Source organism: Anomalospiza imberbis, chromosome 11, assembly GCF_031753505.1.
Source record: "Anomalospiza imberbis isolate Cuckoo-Finch-1a 21T00152 chromosome 11, ASM3175350v1, whole genome shotgun sequence".
NCBI lineage: Eukaryota > Metazoa > Chordata > Aves > Passeriformes > Viduidae > Anomalospiza > Anomalospiza imberbis.
In genome coordinates this window covers 10,863,682-10,889,966 of record NC_089691.1, presented here as the reverse complement: position 1 = coordinate 10,889,966, position 26,285 = coordinate 10,863,682, and the positions used below count along the sequence as shown (strand labels likewise).

General features: G+C 39.3%; 1 protein-coding gene and 1 long non-coding RNA gene across 51 annotated transcripts in view; one reads left to right on the top strand and one right to left on the bottom strand.

Moving 5' to 3' along the window:
* Positions 1–26,285, bottom strand: part of SLMAP (sarcolemma associated protein) — a 455,854-nt gene that overhangs the window by 6,179 nt on the left and 423,390 nt on the right. For 28 of the 50 annotated variants that reach the window (XM_068201827.1, XM_068201838.1, XM_068201837.1 and 25 more), the window contains 7 exons: positions 23,626–23,748; positions 22,982–23,056; positions 18,817–19,137; positions 17,889–18,006; positions 17,414–17,585; positions 15,932–16,066; positions 9,444–11,382 (listed from right to left, as the gene is read on the bottom strand). In XM_068201827.1, the coding sequence (XP_068057928.1) occupies positions 11,293–11,382; positions 15,932–16,066; positions 17,414–17,585; positions 17,889–18,006; positions 18,817–19,137; positions 22,982–23,056; positions 23,626–23,748 (1,034 nt within the window). In that variant the 3' untranslated portion in view covers positions 9,444–11,292. Of the gene's footprint in view, positions 1–9,443; positions 11,383–12,400; positions 12,491–15,931; positions 16,067–17,413; positions 17,586–17,888; positions 18,007–18,816; positions 19,138–22,981; positions 23,057–23,625; positions 23,749–26,285 lie in introns of those variants that run through there. The other 22 variants (XM_068201828.1, XM_068201869.1, XM_068201872.1 and 19 more) reach the window with 5 other exon arrangements.
* On the top strand, positions 1,675–6,472 carry LOC137480658 (uncharacterized). Its single transcript, XR_011003016.1, has 2 exons — positions 1,675–4,822; positions 5,429–6,472. It is a non-coding gene; the product is annotated as an uncharacterized lncRNA (long non-coding RNA).

Sequence of the window (26,285 nt, the reverse complement as noted above, 5' to 3'; positions counted from 1 at the left end):
AGTTTTAAAAGGATCTTTGTCTCTCAGCCATAGGGATGGCTCAAGCCATGCTCAGTGGATGAGGCAACGAATGAGGCAAGAGATGCATCAAAGGCATCTCACTCGTAGCACAGTTTAGCCAAGGCAGGAGTCGGACCACGCAGGGGATGTGCTGGCACCACTGTCATCCTTGCTACAGCAGAAAAGATGTTCCCAGCTCTTACCTTCTCCTGATGCAGCCAGGCTCAGGTGCACCCTCCACTGTGCCCCACACAAGTCCTGGCACTTGGGCCAGCAGAGCTGCTTTCACCAGGGGCTCTGCCCACCCTGCAGTGGCACTGTGCCCCCCGGGCAGCGTACCCAGCTGCATTCTGCAACGTGATCTCCACCAAATCCCATCCCACCATGTTTCCTGCAGCTGTGACTGCCCAGACCAAAGACTTTGCTTCCCAGACACCTTAGTGACCAGAAGGGTGTCTAGTTAAAATCCCCTGGTAGCTATTTTATTGTTCTCCTGCTTAATGCTGCAAACACAGCTGCAAGTCACCTCTCTGTTGCAATAGGCAGGAGAAATCTTCTGCATTCAGGACAGGGGAAGCCCATGGACCTGCTTCTTATGGTGGAAGGTGCCCTGCGGGGCAGCAGGAAGCCTCAGGTCACAGCAGACCCATGGGTCAGTGCCAGGAAGGGGATGAGAATGGAGCAGGCTTCCCATGAGGTTCAGGCATAGGGCAGGAAGGCAGACATTGTCTGTGAGGCCCCTCTCCTGCACAGTGTGTTAAACATTTATCAGCACCTTCCCTCTGCTGCTCCCAAGGTCACACAGGGCAGCTCCCCCTGCCCCAGGCAGCAGCTGGGGCTCTCCACCACCACAGTGGCTCAGGGAGGCAGGCAGCAGACACCAGCAGAGGAGGGGGATGCTCTTTCAAGGCTGGAAGAGTACGTTTTCCCTCTATGGTAAAACCCAGGAACATCCTTCCCAGACCCATCTGACCCTTCCCTTCCTGATGTGCCCCCAGCCCATGCCTCTCCCTTGCATTGTGTGGGAACATTCCCCAAAACATGCTGTTTTCCCCTCATTTCCTTCCTCTCAAGACACCTGGACCTTCCTCCTGCAGGCTCCTGCCACCCCTCATGCTGATACAGGCCAGGTCAGGCTTCCCAGGCCACCAGTTTATTGTCCAGGAAACCAAAACAAGCCAACATCCAGCTTGGGGCCGCTGGGGGGACATGCTCAGAGACAACACAGCCACCAGGGCCTTTATGCTCTGAGAATGACCAATAATTTATTCCAGCAAAACCACCCTGACATATCTGAGGAAAAACAGAAGCAGCAACTACCAGCAAGGACACCCCCAAGAAGGCTACAGGGGAAGTATTTTGCACCACAAAACATCTTTTGAAATGTATTTGAAAATTGTGATTTGAGTCTCAAGCTGTTAGTAGATCCTTGCTTAAACTAGTCAGTTTTGCATGTATTAAGCAACATAGCACAGAAACAAAAGAAAAAAATCCTCTCTAGCCTCAATGCCAGTTTAAGTTATTGGGAGGCAGCCAATATATTTGGGTTAGGTTTTTAAACACCCTCTTTCAAACTAAGATGCCTCAGCAGAGATCTGTGCACACAGTACACATCACAAATGGCAACTCCAACTTCACCCTTCTAACACATTGAATTTTAAAAGCTTGAAATACCTTTATCTAAATCTCTATCCCGTTAAAAATGCATTGAGAGGCACAAAGCTTCATCCCACTAAAACAGAATGTATGGATAAGTGGAGTGTCTTGCTCTGCTACACCAGCTTGTTTCTGCTCCATGATCATTTGATTCAGGAAGCCACTGAATGTGCACTCTAAAACAGAAACTGATCACAGAATATTCTGAGTTGGACAGGACCCTCAAGGATCATCGAGTCCAACTCCTGAATGACCCATACAGGCATCAAACTCACAACCTTGGTGTAACTAGCACCTGCTCTGACCCGCTGAGCTGACCTGTCCCAGAACCATTGCACAGTTTGGACTGAAAGGAACCTTAAAGATCATTTCATTTCAACCCCCTGCCATGGGCAGGGACACCAGCCATTAGACCGGGTTGCTCAAAGCCCCATCCAGCCTGGCCTCAAATACTGCCAGGGATGGGACATCCACAGCTTCTCTGGACAACCTGTGCCAGGGCCTCACCACCCTCACAGGGAAGAATGTATTCCCAATATCCAACCCAAGTCCATCTGTTAACATGTATGCTGGACTCCAGCTGAAAGCCCACCAGGCAGACCTCAGCACACGGAGATGCACGAGCCAGATGCTGCTTTTCAGAGATGGGCATGCACAGCCTCCTCAGATGGGTCCAGCCAGCTGCTGGGGCTCAGCTCTCTCCCACTCTGGACACTGGCAGACACTGAGGCACGTGTAATCACCTGTAAAGCAGAAGCCACACCACAGCAAACCACCTCATCAGCCTGGGACTGCAGAGAGGAGCACGGGGCTCCCAGCTGGAGGGAAGCAAGGCCATTATATGTGCCTGGGTCTGCAGCCACCCCCCGGGGACAGAGGCCCTGAGAGCTCCATAAGCACAGTGCTGAGCCTGAGCTGCCTTTGAACAGGTGAGATACCTGCATGCAAGACTGGGCAGCCACAGATGGCTGAAGGACTGGCTTTTCTCACACTTCAGTGAGTTTATGGCTTTTCAGCTCTCGCTGGTGAGAAGCAGGAAGAGTGAAGTGATGGTGTCCCCAGCCAGCGTTAACAGGAGGTGACTCTGCCCTGAGTCATCATCCTCTTTCTCCTCACGTGGAGATGGCTGCTCACACCTGGGTCATGGACACCTATGGCCACACTCATCAGGACAAATCCACTCTTCCCAAACTTGCACTTCAGAGGCTGCAGGAAGCAACCTTCACATCACACAGTTAGAACTTGGTATTTTCAGAGTATCTTCACAACCAAAAGGACTGAAGAACTCCAAAATGCACTCAAAAATCTAAAGAATAATACAGCAGTTTTCTTATGAAGTGTCTGAGCTAGCAGGATCACACTGAGGTCTTACTTAAGTCCAAGAAATTAAAACATTAAGCCACACAGCTGCAGAATATCACTAAATATGCAATTACTGTTCTCTATTTTACAACTGAAAACTTACCATATTTGAATAATCTCCAGTGAAATACATTTCATGGGAACTGGAAGCAATTTGCATTAAATGAACCAAATGAACAGCACTGTTAATGAGTCCACATGCACATGAGCAGAACTGAGGTGCCCCAGCTGAGAATTATCTCTGCCAATACCGTGGCTCATCTTCCATCCTGACAAACTTACAACAAAGATTTCCCTGATACAGTTCCCTGCCCATCTAAGGCAGTCATTCAGTAGCAGGGATGTCTCACAGACTCACATTCCAAGCAGAGGCAACATCCTACACATCTGACAAAGCAATTGAGTTCTCATCAAAGAAACATCCCAGAAGTGCTCATTCAGATGGAATTATTCCAGTATTTGTTTTTCAATTACTGGAAGAAACATCAGTGTGGGGTAAATGATTTTTTACCACTCTCTCTAGATTTCAAATGAGACACACCATATAAGACACCAATTTTTTTTGGTATTTGTCTACTAAGCATCCTCCTGAACAGGGACACGATGTGCTAAGGTACACCCTCACTTGCTGCAAAGGCAATAATTTAAAGTAATAATAAGGGAGATTGCTAATATTTAATGTTAATATTTATAATATGCTAATATTTATTTATTCATGACTGGCTGGGACATAATTCTTCTAAAGAAGAATTACAGTTCAGAGAAGTCTGCAGGGGAAGGATGTACTATTGCTGCAACATGTAGCACAGGCACACCAACACCTGGCCAACCCCAGGCTGGAAGTGCAATTAAAAAATGACTGTGAAATTGCTGCAGGCTATGTCTTTGCTTATGTGCCACTGTAATAATTACAAAGTAGGAAAAAAAAAAGGAGCAATAAATGTCTCTTACAATGGCCAGCTACAGTTGGATTCCAGTCAGGTTCTGCAACAGAAAAACTGCCAGTCAGCTGTGGCTGCTACACTTACAACAGAAATACCAAATGCCTTGAATATCACACCTAGTGAGCCTGGAATATTGATATTGATCCTTTAAAAATGAGCAAACTTTAGCACCACCTTTAATAAACTCATTCAGGGTCTAAGGAAGAGCACTCTGCACTGGTCTTGGGAGACAGGAATTCAAGACAAACTTGTAACACATTAAGTGCTACCAGCAATGTCCCATGAAGAGCACCAGGTCCATTTATCACCTTTTTAGGCTTCCTCCCCCCCACCAACAATCTACTGCATCTGGAAGAATGTCTTAATGCCAGTTCTGACTTTAACTTTTTAAACTGAAAAATAGAAGAGATAAGTTACCTAGGTCTTACACCAGGACTTACTGCTTGTCTGGAGTGAAACCATGTGTACTTAAACTGCACCCTGGGGTGGATCCAAACCACACAGTCTACAAACAGGGAGGAGAATTTCCTTCCTCAAACTTGCTGAAAACTATGTGACTCATTGAATGCCCTTTTCTTGAGTCAGCACTGAAACAGAACTCCAGAATTCCCTCTGATTTACAGTAGAGATAAAACACTGTAGGATTGTTGGTCTTTCTTAAAGGATGATCAGTGACTGACCCCTGAGGATGTCTCACCGCTAAACCCATGTAAACTCTTGCACAAACCAAGGTTGTATTCCTACCCCGTGCTCCAGCCCTTCTCTCCCTGGGTTCAGACCTGTTGGAGCCCATCTTTACCATGTCACACAGAGAAGGGAACGTCATGTGGCTGCAAATCCCATTTGCACAAACTAAACAGGTAAACAGGTTCCAACTTTGAAGTCAGCTTTAATTGATTCATTACTCAGTAACTCATCTTCTACCGCAGCAGTGTAGCAGGTTCAGAAGTTGGGGAGTGCTGAAATTTGGAGTTAGGCTGAATGAAAGACTATGTACAATACAAATCAGCTTTCTGTTGTGATGTAAATTTATTCTCATAATTTTTACCATTTATTCATCCCAAAAGACATATTGCATATTTGGAACATTTTTAAAGTAAGAGCCACTGTATTCAAGACAAGAAGTAGTTTTGTCACATCAAAACTGATGACATACTCAATAAAATTATTTTCCAGAGCAAGAACTCCTTACAAGAAATATAAATAGAATATAAACTTCATAAATGATCTAGCATGAAAAGATTAAAAGAGCAAATTCATTCCATACTGAAGGCAGTACTTTACCATAGTGTGTGTGCAGTGTTTCTAAAAAAAAAAAAATCCATGTCCCAACAATGGGTACTGAAACAAATACAGGTAAGTTTTTGGTTACATTTTATTCCAATAGAACAGAATGAATTGATGACTTCACTCTTTTGTCTCAGTTTACTGACTAATATGATCAGGTAATAAAACATTGCTTTTAGTTTAACCCAGGCTTTGGATTTGTTCATCAGACACGATGAAGGGATGACACGCTTTGGCAGCACATTGGCATTTTCAGTGTCTCACCTGACATAACACAGGAATTACCTCTCCCTGCCAACATCTCCATTCCCACAGCTGAGAACCATTTACCCAACAATCTCAATTACACCCCCACTCTCTCTCGTGGCTACAGAACACCAGTGACCACATCCTGGTCCACCACATGCAAGCACAATCCCAGAACAGCACGGACACACATCCACATCCCTGGGTGCCTTGGAGCTGAGACACAGCCAGCTCTGGGAATGATGCTCACTGAGCACACTGAGAAACTCAGTCACATGAACAACCTCAAATTTGAAATGCTTGGAGAGGGAAGTGTCAGAAATGTGCAAACAACACTGTGGGGCTGAGGGAAGACAGTAAATGTCTGATTCTGGGAAAAGGACTGGCTTTGCTTCACTCTAAGATGTAAGCAAATCATGGAACAATCTACAGGAAGCAGTCAGCAAAAGATTCAAGAATGTAAAATAATTAATACTTGTCAAAGTATTTAGAAAATAAAATTCCCCTTTTCAAAGTTTTTTTTTAAAATGAGTTTATTAGTGTTATTAACTGAGACTTCTGTAAATCATGACATTCCAGTAAAAGTGATTTCTACACTACTATCACTGTCAACTAATAATGTAGAACAGCTGTCGGTTTGTAAAAACTAAGTGAAGGAATTATTCTATGAATATTTTCCCTATTGTGCTTCAGGGATCAGTTTTTCTCTCACTACTCTTCAAGAGTGTATGATCAATAGTCTAGAATAAAGCTTCAGGAGTCATCCCTATAAATCCTAAAGGGGAAAAAACCTCCTTTTGCTGTGCTGAGCAGTCATGGGAACAGGCTGCTGCCTGGGCCTGCTGCCTACAGTGGTTTTTACCAAACAATATTGCAAAGTCAGATACCACAGGGTGCACCTCATACTGGGGTGATGTGAGGAGTACAGGGATTTGACTGACAAGGTTAAATCTAGAAGCAAGAAGTCAGTGAATCCCCCCCAGAAAAAGTTCTGGTAGACAATGGAACAAGAATAACAGCAGGATATAAAGCTTATTGTCTATTCATATGATGTTAGTAAGGTAATAACTGTAAGGATGTGTTCTGTTCTGGCATCTACTCTTCAAAAGATAACACCTGAAAAATTAAAAATTGTTTAAAAAGCTGACAACAAAAACTAGACGGATGAAGAAAAAAAATTAAAAATTCATTCATATAAAGTAAGATTGGAAGGTATGATCATGGTATGTCAAACTCCTAGATCAAGACAACACTTGCAGCAAAAGAACATACTCCAAGAGAGATGTACTGGAGTTCCATTTTTGGAAGTCAAAGCAAGGTTTGGGGTTTTTTTGAGAGAATAGTAGTTGCTCATGTATCTTATCTGCAGAGGTGACTGATCCTTTTTCTGAAGTTGTTAAAGCAAGAATTTTTCTAACAAATGCTGAACTTTTTGACATTCTGCTGCTGCTGATGAAACCAGACTGAAGTTTTATGACTGTGATATCCAGATTAGTGATAAGACAAGTTCCCCTTACCTTTACAAATGGGAACTTGAGCCTGTAACGTCCCTTCCCCTCAAAATCTGTCTTTCAATTGCAGATTTACCTTCTACTGCTGGGAGGCTTTAGTCAGACACTGGTAGCACCCAGGTTTTAAGCAGGAATGGGTGCAGCTCCTCTCTTCCAAGCAGAAGAACTTGGCTCCGTTGGACAAACCTCTGCTCACTTTCAATAAGTTGGTACAAAGTAAAAACCCCAAAAATAATCCCCTATACTGCAGCCCAATTCCCCACCAGAGAAGAAAGAGGAATTCTGTGTTCATAAGCACATGCAAAGAGGAATTGGGATGAGCAAATCAGCTGGATCTGGGGAATTCAATGCAGCTGTTTGCAGGAAGCAATCACTCTTCAAACAGACCCAGAGGTATATATGCAAGAGAGAAGGAAAGAATATGGCTTCTAATTCTGTTATATGATCAATTGCTATTATTAATAGGAGACTCAAAATTTTGAGGCAGCTGCTAATGAAATGCTAGTGGTGGATGAACAGCCAGAGGGGAGAAAAGGCCCCTGGTGAAACCTGGCCAGCCCCACCTGCAGAGCCAGTGCCAAGGACAGTGGCTTCCCAAAAGCCATAGTGGTGACCTGGTGTTTTAGAGCACTCAGATGCTGCTGGTGGAATGAATTTGGCAGTGGATTTGCCATGGAAAAGATTCAAGCTGAAGAAATGATTCTTGTAAGTGGCAGAACCCTATGGATTAAGGCAGGAGACATTCAAAATCTTACATAAAGCACACGGAAATCTGGAATAAGTAACATACTTCAGAAGACTTGATTAGAAAAATAACTTAGGGATATACCCCAAAAACACATGCACAGGTGATTGATTACCTTTGCTTCAGCTATCAGTTATCTGATACTAATTCTCAGCGTTTTATGAGAACTCTTGCAATAGATTGTGCAGGCTCACAATTCTCCATTTAGCACCAAAAAATCCAGACATTCTGCAAAAAGGATGGGCCAAGACTCTGGAAGAACGCATTTAATTCAGCTACGAGGAACAGGAAAATCACACTGTATTTTTCACATATTTGTATTTTCAAATAAAAGGCCTGATATTGTAGTCCCCATGTAGGTAAATTATTTTAGAATTTAAAAAAGGTGCCTCACTCAAGGCACCAGGACAAATCTGAAGAAGTGTTCAGATATTCCAAGATTTATACTAAATCCTCCAAATTGAACTAGCAACCAATAAAACAACTCTCTAACTTTGCTACTCTGAGGAACCTTTTTAAAACCTCAAACTTCAGTGCAAGCTCAGAGCACTTGTTCTACAAGTGGAGCATCTCACACATGTGAAAAGCTGCTCGGTATAGTAACTCCAAGGCTTAGCCAATCAAGCCTAACAAAAGCAAGAACCTAAATATGAATGTAAAAGAGCACACAATAAAAGCAATAAAAAGCAATAAAAACTCAGGTTTGTGCAAGGAGTCCTTGCAAAATAACCCCCACTTGGTGTTTTAGTATCAAAGCACTGAAGAACAGCACCTTCCCACTTACCCAACCCTTCTCCAGGGATTCTCAAAACAGAAGAGTGAACTGTGCATTTTAGCTCATTCCTCAACATTTGAACATGCAAATATCAAGAACTCCTGGAAAAGGCACTGTATTAGGGAACCACAGGTATACTTGTAAGCACAAGCCCCCATGCAAATGTGTACTATGCACCTGTGTAAATAATATAAATATGCAGACATGCATGTAAGGAAATCAGAAATATTTCTCCTTTAATACAACCATGTTGGGCCTCAATCTGCAGCTCTCTGATGTGCTAAAGATTTTGGAAAACACAACATGTCTTTAATACAAGGACAAATGAAGCCCCAGGCAGAACTGCTGTGGTGCAGGGCCCCCCCAGCTGCCCCAGGGAACCTGGCACCTTCCCTGCTGCCAGAGGGGAGGGACCCCCGGCTCCGCAAGGCTCCACCACCTCAGGCTACCAGCAGGGAGGAGGGGAGGGAACCCACTGCCAAAGACACAGCAGCTGGAACAGGGACAAACAGGAGTTTGAGAGGCTGAAGAGGTGAGGAGGCAGCATCGGGCTCCCTCCACCCAGCAGGGCTTTCCTCTATTGCCCAGGACCTGCAGCCACTTCTCCTCCCGTCCCACCCCTGCCACGGGCACATCCACCCTGCAGCTCCAACACCTGCTCCTTCTCCATGGCAATATGCTCCCAAGCCTTCCATGACTCTCTCCTGCCCCACTTCCTTCTGAAAACCACAGACAGAAGGATCAGCTAGACCAAAACTTAAACCAGCACAAATGTGATATAAAAGGTAAAAAAAAAGGTCTTTTGCTCTTATTGGACATGCTGCAGACGTTGTGCCTAGTAACTGTGGCAATATCTAGTGCAAAAGAAACTTAGCATGAATCTCTTGTTTTCAAATGACATTCAACTCAAACATGCATAGGGAGAGTAAAGTTATTTTATTAAATCATGCACATCACGTGTGTTAGTGCAAATAGTTTAATCTGTACTCCAGAAATTCTATTGTATTTTTATATCTTTACAAAATAGATTTAAAACAATTAATTACTTAAAAAAATGTAATTCTGAAGTTAAGCATTTCAGAACAATATTTGCAATAACCTATATACAAGAGGTACTAAGTACCACTGGCATACGAGTGTTCTGTGGTTGGGTGGCTTCCTGCAACTGAAAAGGATGAAAAGGATGAAATGAATGAACTAAATGACAATAGTTATTTTCTACAAGTCACTTGTGGACTATTTTCTCCAACTAATACTCCTCCCATTAGCAAATCCCATGTAACTTAAGACAGAACCTTTATTAGAGGACAATGACCCTTAAAACCTCACAAAGTAAATTATATACTAAATTTCTATTTAAATATTTAAACTATCTGTCAATTGACATAACATTCTTTAAAGCCAATTGAATTGCTGAGATTACCTCCCTATTTTGAAGTTTCCTTTAGCAGAGCCATATTACTTTACATTACCATTCTTTAACATATTAGTTAAGTCTTTAATAAACTTTTTTGACAGAACTGTTGAGCTGAACAAGACAACTACTGTCTACATTTAATTCAGCACTAACTACAGTGATTCCCACCAAAAGTCAGCAAATAGCAATAGTTATAGTACTTAGATAAGGAAAATAAACTTTGTAATGGGGACCACTGCATCATACTTACAGCCATGTGATAAGGAGCCACAAAATTTTACTACCAAATTAAAATCATCTTCACCTGACAATACTTCATCAGGTATATGATTCCAATTTCGTAGTATTTGATGTATCTAGATTTTCTCAGCTATCACAGACGTACTGTAGCAGTTCTCTTAATAAAGTTACGTCCACAGAAGCTTATTCTAAAGAGCTTCTCCAGCTCAAGTCAGAAAGTATCAAATGACTGAAAAAATAAACTGATACATGAGATATGTCAGAAGGTATTCATACTTTTAAAGAAGGTATCTCTTTAAATATATGAAATTTAATAAATTACATTCAAACTAAAGTTGAATCAATGCACTATGTCCATCAAATGACCAAGTACTTGCTCCCAGAAACACCTTAGTTCACTCAAGAACACACACATGCTTACACTCGCACACGCGCACACTAAATACTTTAGGCTGGTCTTCACCATCAGTATCTCTATCTCTTTAAGGCTGGACATGAATTGTGTTTATTCCCAACACCCATTAATAAAGCAATCCTTATGAAAGAAAAATATGCTTCCTTTGAAAGGCGTAGTAAGAGAAGTTTTCTTAAGTCTTGTTCCCAACAGCTCAGTGACTAACAGCAAGTAAAATGATACACTAGTTTAAAAAAAAATAGATCATACTGAAAGGCACTGAGCACACTGCATCTGTTTCCCAAGTATCTGCAAGGTTACTTGGCTTGGATGTCCAAATCAGTATTTTCATCTTAAGTCTAGCAATTAGATTCTAAAGTCAGTGTCCACAACCCTAGCCATTATAAATAATTTGGTACCAAGAAGCCTGCTTTAGGCCACCATTATAGTATTCAGAATCCCAACATACTAATTTAAAACTTGCATGAAGTTGTAAGCAAAAATGTTGCTCACAGAATGATGAATCACAATTTTATTCCCTCTTTATAGACAGATACATTTTATACAGTTTAAAGCAAATGACCCTACTGCTGTTCTCACGCAGAGCTGTGCTGTATTAAGAGGTAAAAAGGAAGAGAATTAATCTGTTTTCCCTCAGTATATGAATGTTGCCAGCTTCTAAAGGGAGGACGGTGTATGGATTCAACAACAGTTCTCATGGAGAAGCTCTGGTTAGGCCTGGGTACAGCACCACGGCTGTTACAGCAACCAAAGCTGCCATCACAGGCATCCAAGGCCATTGTCTCTGTGTGGAGAGAAAAAAGAAATCAATATCATATTTGTTCTAGTTCATACTAATCAGTTTACCTCGTGGTTCCTGCAAGTCCTGAGTACCTGCTGATAGGCATCACTACAGTGCAACCCAGGAGCCCTGCTGCAGGCTAGTCCTGACCTGGAGCACCACAGCAAACCCTGTGCCTCTAGCACAGGGAACTCCACAGCTCTTCGTGACCGAGGACCGGCCGGAGGACTCTTGGCAGCTCCGCATCTCCAGGTTTGGTACTGCACACACCTCAGAGAAATCTGCCACTGAACATGCCAAGGCTTGAGATGTTTAAAACATCGCCCGTGCCAGGTCAAGGCTAGACAGAGGTTTATGCACATCTTTAACTTTTGACCGTTTAAATCCAGATCTGTGACTTAGTTTGTAGCAGATCCTAACAACACCATTTTTAACAGACTGTCACAACATTGCATGACAACAATGGCATTTTAAGAGGAGGACACACTGAGAGACAAGAGAAAATGCAAGCTGAGAGTTCAGAATACAAACCAACCACCTATTTCTTGTCTTTTTTTTCATCTTTCCATCAGCAATAGTGAGAAAAATTAAAGTGTTTAGAGCCAGAGAGGAATTTCTTAGTCCATAGATAGGAACCAAAGCTTGTTGAATTTTATTATTAGAGGCAAACTCTTCATTTTTCATAGTTAATTAAGCAATTAAGTTTTCTTACAAGCCCTAGCATCGCAGCATTGTGCAAAAAGCAGCCCATTTGCTAAAGACAAACCGAGACCGAGTTAGAAGAGGCACGTTCAAGCACCAGTTAGAACAAAATTCATTGTTAGAATTAAAGAAATCACAGAGATGTTAAATGATTAGTGGATTGCTCAGCTCGTCAGTGTCAACAGAATGGCATATTAAATGAAGGGTTTGCTTCAGGTAAAGAAATACCTGTGAGCATTTCACCATGCACTATTTGATACAGAAATGGCACAAACAGGTGAGGGACAAACATACATTGACTGAACAGTAGTGCTTGTACCTTTCGCTACCACAATGGGCCGTAACACCAATACAGGAAAGCCAGGATTAGGCCGATGAATACGGCTGGGACGGGTTGTAATATGGAAGGCTAAAGAAGGGAAGGGATATTAAAAATCACTTTGTGCTATAAATCAATCAGGTAAAGATGATTTAGAGAGGGGAAAATAAGTCAGTAAGTTTTGTTTTAAGTGAAATGTATTAAAGACATCTAACACATTACAGCATTATCTAATCTGGTATACAAAGTTAGTACACCGTTCTACTCAAATGAACAGGGATGTTTAAAAATAAAGGGAAGTAAGCAGAAAATGTTCCAAGAAACCTCTTGTCACAACTTGGAATTTAGCACTTGAAAAAAATACGAATGTTAAACTGATTTGCCTGTATCTTATTTATAGTTGGTTTTAGTTTTTCTAAGTAAGAGGAAATCCTATTTGGATTTCTTGAGAGACAGACTCACACCAAATATTGGATTTTCCAGCTACTTCTTCATTCTTTGCTAGTTAGCCTTTTCCATTTTCCATCACCAGCCTCTGGAAAAACAATCTTTTTTCCTCCGTTAGTGAATCAATTACAGCTATGTCCACAGGCAAACCCAGTAGTTCAGACATTTCCGTGAGATTGTAACGCGACTGTACAATCCACACCCAGTTACTGAAAAGCAGAGAAGCACGTTTCTATCAGAGATACCACAAAGCTCAGCATCTCTGTCAGGTCAGCAGCCTTGTGACCAAATGCAATTTGAAAATTGATCAAATGCTGCAACTGGGCCAAACCAGCAGCTGGCTAGACTGTAGGGTTCATCCAGCTTATGGCCTCCTCAGAACCATCCACACTTTTCCTCAGCTGTGTTCTACTCATGGAAACTACTGCACATTCTGGATGGAACAGCCTCTATTTGTGATATGAAAAATTAAAAGCAAAAATGGACCTAAATGCTTTTAAATCTCTCCTTGGAAGACATCTGCTTTCTCTGTATCCTACTTTATATATTTGTGCACACACAAAGACACACAGAGGTTAAGGTCAAACCATGCCAAATATTTTTAAAACTGTTTGTGCTGAAGCTACCTTGATTTTGTTCAGTCAAATAAATAAATTATAAATTCACGCTTAAATTTTCTAAAACATTGTGATTAGTATGTAAAATCTCATCCTGTTATGAATTTGTAGGAATTACTAATTCATAGTACCTCCAATAGGGTTCAAAACATGGGAATATTAGAAGATATTCTAGTCTTGTTCAATTAATTTTTTTTTCAATCAAGGCAAATACTTAACAGAAAAATCATGTGTAACTATTGAAGACTTTTTCATGCAAGATTATTTTTGTGTCACAGGTGCCACGAATCACAGTGCCACCTTCCCACAGAAAGCCTGTTGGCAGAAATAATCACAGCAGTGTTCAAAAGTGCCAGAGGTTTAAATCAACCAGAGCAGCTGATGTCTCAAACCATTCACATCATTAAATCTGTTGTGTAAAGCGCATCAGGAAGTAACCAGTGGCTACAAGCATGCAAACACCACACCGCTAAGCATTTCAAAAACACAACACTGCAATCTTTGTTAAAAGTAAAACTTAAATATTAAAACCTAATATTTAAATGACATCCCAAATAGAGTGCAGAAGCCTTGTCTTTTCTAACATTCAATGATTCACTGAACTTCTATAGATTTCTTTTTCTAAGTTATACACATTCTTGGCAAATGAAACCAATGATAAATACCCATCACATTCAATGAGAGCATCTCCAAATTATTAGATTTTCCCCTCACAAACTTATCAATACATAACAAATCTCCCTATTGTCAAGGAGCATTTAAGTGCATGCTTCAATAAAATTGTACATCTTTTTTTAGAATATGAAGATATGCAAGCTCAGACACAGACGGGCTGCAAAAATGAACAAATCCCACAGTGGGAAGTCACTTTTTGTCCTCAGAAATGAAGTAGCAGATAATGATTCCAGCATAAGGGGGCAATGGTACTTGAAAAATTTGACCTTGGAACTCAGCCCAGTATCCATGATGTTTGAAACAATCCCCAAGATGGATATGTTTTACATTACTGACTGTGAGTAATGTTTGGTGAGCAGTGAGTTTGCCCTTATATGGAGGATGCTCTTCATCACACCCTGACCTCCAGGTTTCAACTGTCACAATTAACTCCTCTTCTGCAAGTAGATTTTGGCAACTGCTGTGGTCTCTGCTTTCACTTAAATACTCACCTCTAATTCTCCCTAAAATTTCCTTTCAGTTTTTTCACTTTCATCAGGTGCTCCAATTTCGTTCACAGTACTTCAACCCTTTAGTTTGCCCCCTCTTCCACTGATCATTTTGATTCTGAGATTAATGTTTTTAACAGAGCAGAAAAGTCTCACATTCACCATTATTTATTCAGTGTGATCTCTTCTATTAAAATGGGGTGGGGTTTTAGTGTGGTTGTTTTTGACTTCTGCTTTAAGTAAGTCAAGTAACTCAGCATTATCTGAGCACTGCAGAAAAATCCTAAGCAAGAATCAGGTTCCAAGCGAATGATGAAATCATATTCCTGAAAATATGTCTGAAAAAAGTGAGAAAGGCTTTGAATTCTTTACATCTTTGACAGCTCCATGATTTTTAAGGTTTATATTCAAGAATTAATTATGGCAAAGATATTCATACAAACTTTAGGCATCCAGCAGCCAGCTGATTTAGAGGATAGGACCTGTAAAACTTTCTTTGTAGTCAGAGAAATAGTTTGCTAAAGTCTGTTACAAAGCATTCATTATCCTCCTGTTCTGTACTGTGCATTACAGGAGCTGTTCAGCCAGCACTGGCCACAGAGGCAGTACAAGAAGGCAAAACCAGTCCCCCCCAGGGTAGTAAGGGACCTTAAAGCTATGAGCACCTTATAATTTGTCTGCCACACCCTTAATGTTTGGAAGATTTCAAAATCTCAGTAAAATAAAAAGTTGTCTCTAGCTGACAACTCAGTTCTAGTGATATAACCTCTGAAATAAATTGAAAACCAGAAAGCACTATTTTCATTAGTGAATAGAAAGGACAGTTTAACTGTACTGTTTAAAGCATGAGCCCACCAGAAATAACCATGGTTAAGAAGCATAAGCAAGAGTAAGGTGGGAACATCCACTGTAATCAATACTATAAAATGACAGCAGCTTGAGAAGGTTTACTCAGTTCATTTGGATACAGATTTGTCAGCTATTACCCCTGTATCATTCTTTCAAATATGAAAATTTTACTTATGGCTCACTAGTATTTAAGCAACATGTTTTCAAGAGAGCAGGATCTAAGGACATACTTAAAACTGTCAAGCAACTGTACACTTAACGTTCATGTGCAATTGTAACAGTGTAATGGTCTGCAAATCTGCACAGGTAGGACCAGAATGGAATTTTGCATAATATGGTACCCAGTTTTTTTTTTTTAAGTCCATCCTTTTCTATTTGACTCTTCCATATTCCTTCAATCAACAGGAATGCCAGTGGTGTAACCTGACTTCCCCACACATTTGGTACAGACTTACATTGTTTCCTTTTTCTTGTAACAGCTTCAGGTTCTCTTTACATTGTTTGAGCTCCTCCGTGAGTGACTGGTTTTGTTGCTCAGCCACCTCATACTTTGCCTTCAGCTCCGAGAGCACAGTCTGTGTTCTTTCATACTAAAGACAAAGAGAGAACAATCTGTGGACCCTTGGATACCAACCACATGCTGACATCTGTTTAGCACACAGCTCCCTTTGTTGTCATCTGCCTAGACTAACTCACCTTGCATCAGTGCACTCTCTTTTCATAAAAGCAGAGTAGAATTTAGATTTCCTTTTTTTCTAAATTAAAATTTTTTGCCCAGCTTGGCAGGGCTAGGACCACTAAACCCAAGGAAATACAAAGTAAATGCAAAGTCTTAATTAATCTCTTGTACCAATTATTCATTATCATATTGGAAAGGACTGTAAAAACGACAAGAGATTAAACAAGAAATAGGGGAACAAGGAATACTTCACATTTGAATAGTGGTCTTACATCTAGGCTGCAGCTTACATACCTACATCCCTCTAATAGGTGCAAAATTCAACACTCTCTTCCCACACAGCAAATTCAAACATAAGAGCAAGGCAGGCATTAAAAAAAATATCATGCCTGTCATACCATAATCCTCAGTGTGGGTCAAGTACAAACAGTACTGGGTGAATGTGACATGTTCCTACAGAATGGGTAGCTCTTCCTTTTTCAAACCCACATTCCATTTTTCCTATTCTAGCAGTCCTCCTGACTGGGCTTAGGAAGGACAGAACCAATGACCTTCAGAACTGGCATTCACTACAAAACAGAGATTAAGACAACTGGGATTTTCAGATTCTGAGAATTCTAAGGAATGTGACATGGATGAATTAACCATGGACCAAACAAAAGGACTGCAAAAGAAGAGCAGTGACTGGGGAAACATTCAAAATGCTCATAAGAGGAAGCAAGTAAGTGTTGGAGACTATGGCCTTCTTCCAGACATAACCTTTGAGGCCAGGCAGATTAAATACATGCTCAGAATGCCGACTCTTCCCTATGCACTTACAAATGCACTAAGATAAAAGATCTTGGTAAAGCATATGTAGTCCCATTGTCAAATAAGAGTTTAAATCTAACTGGGAAGATTAGATTGTGAAAATTAACTTTGACTCATAACAGCTAAAGAAACTCTGGACCATGATGCTCATGGAGACTCTGAATAATGATTTACCTGTCTAACATCTTAAAAGTAAGTTCACTACAGTAATGTAGGTAAGTAAAATTTAGGAAGTTCTCAAAGAACACGTGCATTTACCTGAAGTCTTCCATTTTAGATTTGACTCCCAGTTTATATTTTCATAGCTAGCATTTAAACTGCTTGCAATAAACATATGAAAAAAATATTTACTAGAAAAAGTAAAGAATCAAAAGTCCCTTTTCTTTTAGCTTAAAAAGGTCAGTCATTGGGCATTACATTCTTGCAAAAAGGAAATATTTCATGTTACCTCTTTCTGAAAATCTTTTGCTTGACTTTCAGCTTCACTGAGTTGAGTTTTCAGACTGGCTGCATCCCGTTGATGTTTTTCTCTCAAAGATCCCATCTGATTTTCAAGTTCCTTCCGAGACATTTCAAGAACACTTATATCGCTGCTTAGTGCTAAACTCTGCTTCTGAGAGCTGAAAAACAAAATCCAATTGATTCCTTATGCATTTTAAATTTACACAGATTGGCACTTTTCACCCTTGAAAGCTTAACACATTGGTTTTGATGTGTAAATATCAGCTTAGAGCAATCATAGAAATACAGACTCCTTAGACAGAGTACTGATACAAAAGGCTGGCCATGGTCTTGCTTTTAAATATATGTCCACAGCTTGCTGTGTATAATTAACATTTAGTATCTTTTTTGGGAGGACAAACCACCACCAACAAAACTCTTCAGCTGCTGTGGTACCCCCCAGACAAAACTTGTGCCCTTACCTAGAAAGCTCCTTCTCTTGTCGCTGAAGTTCAGATGTAAGTGAAGTATTGTCCTTCCTCAGTTTAACACATTCAGCTTCCAGAGCAATCCACTCTGCCTTCAACTTTTCAAGTTCATCTGCAAGGAATAAATTAATTTAATTCAGTAAAATTATTTCATGACTGCTTCAAGGAACACCAGCTAAATGGAGGAAAAGCTGGTATCAGCCATAAATCTCAAATATTCTTGTTTGTAATCGTGTCACATGAATTCTTTCATGACCACCTGTAAAACATGACATTATCTTCTACTGTTATGAGGTTTATGACCCCGTGCCAGACAAGTTACTTTTTTTCATTAAAGCTTTTTCTAAAGTACAAAGAAGTAGAAAACAGTCTTTTTATGGGTCAACTCTAGTATTTTAGAATCAGTGGTAGAAAAGCATATTTGAAAAAATAATTTCCAAGGTTTGAAAATAGCAAGAGAATCACTAATACCATGCCTCTGTTACAAGGAAAAGAATATTTAAAGCAATAAGCTTTAGTGACACTTAGGTAGAATTAAAGCCAGGAGCTCCCCCTTAATGGGCTTAAACTACAGAGAAGTCACACAGGTCCTCTTGGAAATGTTTTGGCAATATGAATCCTTCAAACTGTAAAAGTTTTCCATCTCTTCTAAGTGGAATTACACTTGATCTACTGATATCAAAGAGTACCTAAGTTAATTTAGGCATAATTGACAATAACTGTTTAATGAAGCATGGAAAGTGTCTTTGCTAACACCGCAAGCCTCTGTACACACACACACGCGTGCGTGTACACACACACGCACACACACACAGAGTAAATGACTGCAAAGGGACAAACAGTGATTTGAGTAGCTGGCATTCACCACAGCGAGCAGCATGCTCGGGTAGCCATGCTCTGTGGCATCCTTTCAAACAGGTACCTTTCAGGCGAGAGGCCTCTTCCCTCTGCTGCTCCTCACACTGCATGCATTTGAGCCGAAAACTGGATTGCAGATTGACAATTTCTTTTTCATAATCTGAGGCATCTTTCCTCCACCGTTCAAGCTCTGCTCGCACCGTCTGCAGCTCAGCTTGCAAGGTAGAAATATCTGTGTCTCGTTCTGAGGCTGCTTTTGCTGCTACTTTTTGAAGTGACAGAATCTCATTTTGAGCACTGACTAGTTCATTTCGAGTAGTTGAAATTTCATTCTCCTTTTCCTTGCGAAGATTCTCAATTTCTTCTTGTAACCTTCGCAACTGAGCTGGAAAGCAGACATTCATGTTGATATTTTTTTCAAACTGTATTTACAAAAAAATCTAAAATCCTTACCTCTCTTTCTCAACACACTGATATTTAACAGGACTAAAGAAGCCTAATGCAATTGAAAAAATATATTTATCCTGTCAAATGCTGTACCCTTAAGAGTCAAGTATGTGGGCCATGTAATACAGAGAATCAAAAGAAACAAAAATTATGTCTGGACAAAGCTTTCTTAGACAAGGCTGTGCTGTGTGTGTGATACCAAAGCAACTTTCCAAAATCTAAAACCAAGATTTATATCCAACATGACTGTAAGCAAAAGAAGTATTAGAGGACAAGGACATTGGGGCTTTCAGGGAAAAGAGGAAAAGCAAGAAAGCTTCTGTCACAAGCCAAACATTCGCAAAGCTACATTGGAAATGTTTGCCTGTTCAGCAGTTAACTTGTGATGTCTATAAATATTTGAGACAGAATAATTTCTACTCTGTTCTCAACATGCAGTAGAGGAAATGCACTTTGCTTTTGCAAAAAGCATTTTTAAAAGCCCAAGGTGAATTTTACATTGAAAGGGACGGCTGCACCATGAGCTACTGAGCTAGAAGAAGGTCCTTTAGCATTTACAGCTTACTGTAAATGTGCAGCAGTCACTTACGCATGAGGCTACTTGACATTCCTGCATGAAGCAAACCTTATAAATTATTCCCATCTAAAACCCTTTCATTACTAAAGACATCTTGAGCACAATTTTCATAAAAACATACACAAATAGAATCCAGTGCAAACAGTTAAAAAAGAAGTACAGTGCAGAAGAAAGGGAAGTATGAAAGAACAAGAGAACTAGAGTTATAACACTGATGGGAGCAAAGTGCTTAATTTGCTGTTGTTCTATTTCACTTTTTTAAAAAAAATGTATTTCACTGATTTTAACATGCAGAAAAGCAATTATTGAATTAATGAAAAATTACTCTGAGAAGAAAAGGTAAAATTTTTAAGAGCACTTGGAAAACTAATATAAGAGGGTCAAAATTACAGATTTAAAGTTGTATGTTTCAGAACCAAAGGGCAAAACAAGGACAGTGAAAAGCATGGGGAGGATAACCAAGGCTGAGTAATCTTCCTAGGTTACTTGTATTTATTTTTGTCATCTCAATCCATTATAGAACATGACAGGAAGAATGTGAGTGAGTCTTGCTGTAAACTGATAGAGCATCAGAGCTACTCAAAAGAGACTTGCACCTCCATGACAATTTTACTTGATGTTTTTCAGTAGCTACATATGCAGCAATACAGAAAGAATTCATACACTGGTACAATCTAGAAACTTTGTTGATGTAACATAGTTGATGTGCAATGAAGAAGAAAAAGAATCCCCTTTTTTGTGCCCTCCTCTAAACAGGCTCCAGCAAGACATTTATCTCATTAAGTACACTAAAGAACCTATGAATGACCCAATTCCTCACTTTGAAGGAAAAAGACATAATGGGAAAAACTATGGTAGTTATTATACACTGTAATACCTAAGAGCTGTTATAGACAATAGTAAATTAATTTCATGGCAATTCTGTGTAAGATGAAACAGTGTATCTGTTCCATAGCAAAAATATTTGCAGCATGATTGATTTTGAAAGAAATATGAGCAAAATTAGTCTTAACTATGACCTTGTTTGAAAATTATTTCTATGGGCTTATACTAACAGAAAGCAAATGAAGCAGTGGGTGAGAACAACCTGACAGTACAAAACCACATGATGCATCAACAATTCCCTTTCCATGTATCTTACATTAGAAGCCTTGAACCTACCAAAACAATATGCACTAAAACACGAAGAACCACAGCTTGCTAATACAGCAGGTGCCTGAGCAAAGGAATGCAAACCATATCTTCCTGATAGTATTTTCTTCATCAAGCCAAGCTAAACTCCTACTTCTTGGTGCTGGCAGCATTTCAAAGAAATGTGTTTTTTTTATCTTGTGCATGCTGTTGATGAACAACTCTCCCTTTATATGTTCAGGCCTGAAAACAAGCAGAGCCTTGGACTGAAAATCCAGAGAGACACATGACTTCTAAATTAGGTGGAGTTGTAGAAATAACTTATACAGGAAAGTTACTACTAACAATATGGGAATGGTTTCTGAAGCATTGGATATAATTTCAGAGGACAATTAGAAAGAAAACTTCCATTACATCTCTCATTTATGTAAGCCATTACCTCATCTGAACTGAATGCTTTGCTTCTTTCACTTTTTTAAATACGGAGCAACAAGTTACTTGAATTTCCTTGCTCTACCTATGTGTTCATCTAATGAACCTGACACGTAGAGACACGACCTCAGCTGCTTCTCTGGCACTTTCTCTTCTCTATCACAAACAAAGCCAACAATACTGGTTGGGCTAAAACATTGATTCCCTGAAAATACTTCTAGAAATGTTACTTCATAAAGCTGCCAGTTTTTTTTTTCTCCCCTGCAGTTCACAGGGGCTGCCAAGGGAGAATCCTGACAGCTTGTCCCAAACTGTGAGATGTGTCACACCCTAAAAGTTTGGGAAGCAGCAAAGCACACAGTGAACATTAGAACATTTTGAACTACAACAGAGAAAGGAGGAAACATTAGCAAGACCTCTCTTGAGAAGGATCCAGAAAACAAAAAGGTACTGAATTGAGAAGAGTACTCCTGGAATTAAGTCTGGCTCTGTCAAGTTTCTACTTTCATTCTCTCTTTTTAGGAGGAATTTTTTTTTTTTTTTGTGCATAGAAATAACTGTCAAATATTTTCTAATTTTTCTTACAGCATTCACTACTTGGAGAATTCTCATTATTAACAAGATAACACTCAAAATCAAATTGCTGCTCTTGTTCTGAAGATCAGTATTCTTTAAGCTTCTCTTTTGCACAAGAGCAATGACAGAAAACTTAAAGATTCTTTGCTGAAGTCACCTAAAACAGAGCTATTACAGAAGTTTTTCAGGGTAACTAGTGTATGACAAATACCACATTACCCAACAAACTACTGCCCAGACAATAATTTTCTAGGGCTATTTTGACTGCCTAAAAAAGTCAGTCCACCTACCTGTCTGCTCATCTGCCTTCCAGACATTTTTGGGTCCAAAGCAAATGATATGCTGACAAAGACCCCAAGGATGAAGCTCCTGATTTTGTAATAATAAATGGCTGAGTAGCTCTTCAAAGTAGCACTTGCTCTAAGGAAATTACAATGTAACATAGCCTTTTTTGACCTTAAGGCTGCATAGACTGACAGACTCTTGGACCAATGAGCTCACTCATATGCAAGTTAATGTGATACAGAACATGTGACTCAGAAGTTATGTAATTCATGGGATTACATCCTGCTGTATGCATTTTGGGCTGAAAAGAGCACGATTGATTATATCAATTTTCAAAAAGGCATGGACAGCCTTCAAAAAGGCTCTGTTGCAGCAACTTTATTGCATACTCTGATGCTGGATGTGGATCTGTATGAGAAATTTCTTTAAGAGGATCCTATAAGGATCTGAGTGCCACTGAGTAGCACAAAAACACCTAAAGCTTCTGAGTGCTCTGAAGGCAGTCACAGTAAGAGTCCCTGGATCATTCAGAACTGAGAAAGACTAAAGCGAGATGAAGAAGAAGTACCTATTACAGATTACATCGTTTGCATTTTTAAGTTACTATTACAACCCTAGGAATTTAAAGCAAACATTCCACAACAACATTCAAAGATATGGTGAAAGAAATCAGATTTAAAACATACATTCAATTACACATTTTCCTCTTAGTGACTATGATGCCACAGAAACAGTCAAAACTATATAGTTTCCCTAAAGAGTGGGGTAAAAAAGTTCCTACCTTGCAGAGCATTTATTTGCTTGTTGGATTCTTCAACTTGCACTCTATATGCTTTTCTCTCTTCTTCCAAGAGAGCTACAAATAAAAGTGAAAATGTGCCCAAGAGTTTTTGTTAGTAGCATGAATTTCACCTGTGTAATTAATTTTAGTCACAATCTCTCAAGTGAAAAGATTAAACAAACATATTACTTCAGGAAGTTATCAAAGGTAGTAAAACTCTGTAAGTAGTTTAATAAAAGTTAATACTAAGACATCATTCCATTATTGTGGTAGTATTACAATTAATTAGAAATTGATATAATCCATTGCCTGATCTGAAAACTGTGTGTGCTATATACAAACTGGTGTGAGAGGAAGGAAAACAAAAAGGCTGTAAATACAACCCCTAACGAACACTGAACAATATGCAGTTAAACTGGACTATAGTATTTCCTCTTAAAAACAATAGAGCTACATAGCCAATAGGATGATCTAACAAAGAGTTACCACTGAAGACATTCAATTACACCCATTATCTAACTGAAATAAGGATGAAATATACTGAGTTCAAGCATGTATTCAGTACTATGAAACCATATATTGAACTACCTGATATATACAATTTTAATGAATATCCTACAGAACCAAGTTGATCTGGGTCTCACCTTGAAGTTCAAAGCATTTTTGCTTACTTGTCCTAGCTAGCTCTTGGGCTTCAATCAGCTCCTTGTGCAGTTGCTGAATTTCTTGCTTAGCCTCAGTCTCTGATTGTGCACCCTGCAATTCATCTGATGAAAGAACATTTTCTTTGAATCATAAATTTGTACAACAGCTTAATTTGCACTGCTATGTGATGACTGGCAACTTTTTACTCAAATCTTCAGAAGTTAGTTAAAGTAAACTCAAAATTGGATTAGGCAAATATTAGAAAAAATATTAATATACTTTTTAAAGTAGTAAAACATATGCAGACCTTAAAGCATTCATTACACATAACATGCAATATAAAACCAAAACTAACAAGGAAGAATTAGAGAGTTTTAAAAAACACTGTATAAGTTGGCAAGGACTTCTGTATTGACAAAAACAAGGAACAACAAAAGCCTAAGACGATCCTTGACTGTGTTTACAACTTGACTCTTTCGAAAGGAAGCTGCCCTAAGCCTGTCTCAGGCTCAGGCAAGAACTGCTATTCCATGATTCACTACTGCCACCCACCCACCGCATCGCCAGGCTCAGCCTCCCTCTCTCCCTCTGGGGACCATCAAGGAAAGGAAAAATTTAGGGAAATTTCCTAAAAAAAATTAAGAAAAAGAAGAAAATTCCAACCTCCTTATTTCATTCAGTGGCGTTAGTAAATACTAAGATAAATATTGCACTTGATTTTTTTTTTAACTATATCTTAAAATATTAGGTATATCTTTAATATGATCATAAATGTATGCACATTATTTAAACGCTAAATAAAAACATTTGCTCTTCCCCATATGTTTTGTATTAGCTAAAACACATCTTAAATGCCTTTCAGGCTTACAAGAGATGACTCGTAGTCACAGACAAATTAAATGCTTTTACAGCTGAAGTTTTGGAAGAATTTAAAAGAGGAAAACTAAGTATTAAGTATCTGTTACTAAGAGCAGTGTCCTCTAATGGGCACACATCTAGAAATTAGATGCAGGAACACCCCAGCCTGCAGGCATCTGCAAAGCCAGGAACAACATCCAGCAAACTCTGATTTACTAGATTTTCCTTAAGCCGTGTCTGTGCACAAACTGATCCTTCAGCAGGCACAAGCAGCACTAATAAACTCTATAGTTAGAGGGCTAAAACTTGATGTAAATCTTGTTTGGTGAGAAAGGTTAAGGAAGGAAATTGGTGAAAGAATTCCGGCTGTGTATCATGGGAGAGGGTGGAAAAAAAAGGCTTACACAGTTACCTGGTCAATAAATGTCTGCAACTATAGACCACATGGATTTAAGGTAAAGGCTTAGAAAAAATATGACTTTGGTTTGTCTGGACTTTGCATTAATAAGGAAAAAAATAAAAAGAATCTAGAATTTAGCTCATCATTATACTTTTGACATTCACATTTGGCTGTATATGCTATCAATAAAGTAATTATAGATTTTTTCCTCATTCTCTTAATTAAGAAAATTGTTTAGCAAATCATGCTAAAGTCTTCATACTGCATCTCTGTAAGGGGCTGTTTTTCCTGCTCTCACAGTAATGAACTGGTGGGTTTGAGCAGAGCTGAGAACACACATGTGCTTTTAGACTTTTTCAGAAGGAAATTATGAGAGCAGAAAGAACAGAGAGCACTACATCTTTCATCCAAATACTTTGTTTTATGGTTTATTAGCTCTAAATCCAAGCTTCTCTTTACTGAACATGTTTTGTTCTTAGCTTCTCATGGATAAAGATTTAGAGCAATTAGACTTTCAGCCCTCTTTAATGAGACTTTTCAGAAGAAATGGATGAGGAAGTTGACAAATTATGCTGAAATCACTCCTGATAAAGAAGCAGTGTCCTAAATCCAACAACAGACACCCTAAATGAACTTTTATGGTGGCAGTGTTTCCTAGTCAATGAAAACACACATCATAAAAGACAGTACTGCTTCAAAAGAGATGAGAGGTAAACTCTTTCCTACATCAACACAAAAGGGGAATTTCCATGTGCCCGACATGTTTCTAAATCAAAAGCCAAGAAATATAAGAACAAGAAAATATTCACTTTTTAGTCTTACCCAAACTGAAAATTAAGTGTCTTGCAGTTCAAAGCAAATATACTTTTGGTGCTAATTCTAGTTTTGAAAAGTACTTCTTCAGTGAGTAGGATTGCCCTATTTACAAACAATAAAACTACTAAATATCATCATGCTTAGAATCAGTTCCCTTAAGAAGCAAATTCACATCATGACTAACTGTCCTCAGAGAAGGCTGAGGACTTATAATTAATTACAACAAGGTGCCAGAAAGAATTAAATAAAAACGTAAAGGTCAAATACAGCATTTTTTCTTCCTCATTCATTTTTTCCATTTCATGGAAAATTTTAATCTGTGATCAGTTTGTGTGCCACACTTTAAGAAATGTTCTCAATTAATACCACCTTGTTTTCCACACAAATAGAGTGAGGCTTCCCTTAACATTGGCTCTAATGGTAATTTTATAATTGTTTAAAAAACTTTTTTTTAACCATTTAAATTTTTTTCTTTAATGTAACAGAGATAATACAGAAGCCCACATAGGCTGTGGTCTTAACTGATCCTTTATCTGTATGTGCCTGGCCTGTGGAAGAAACTTTATGAGCAGCCTGGTATTTCTT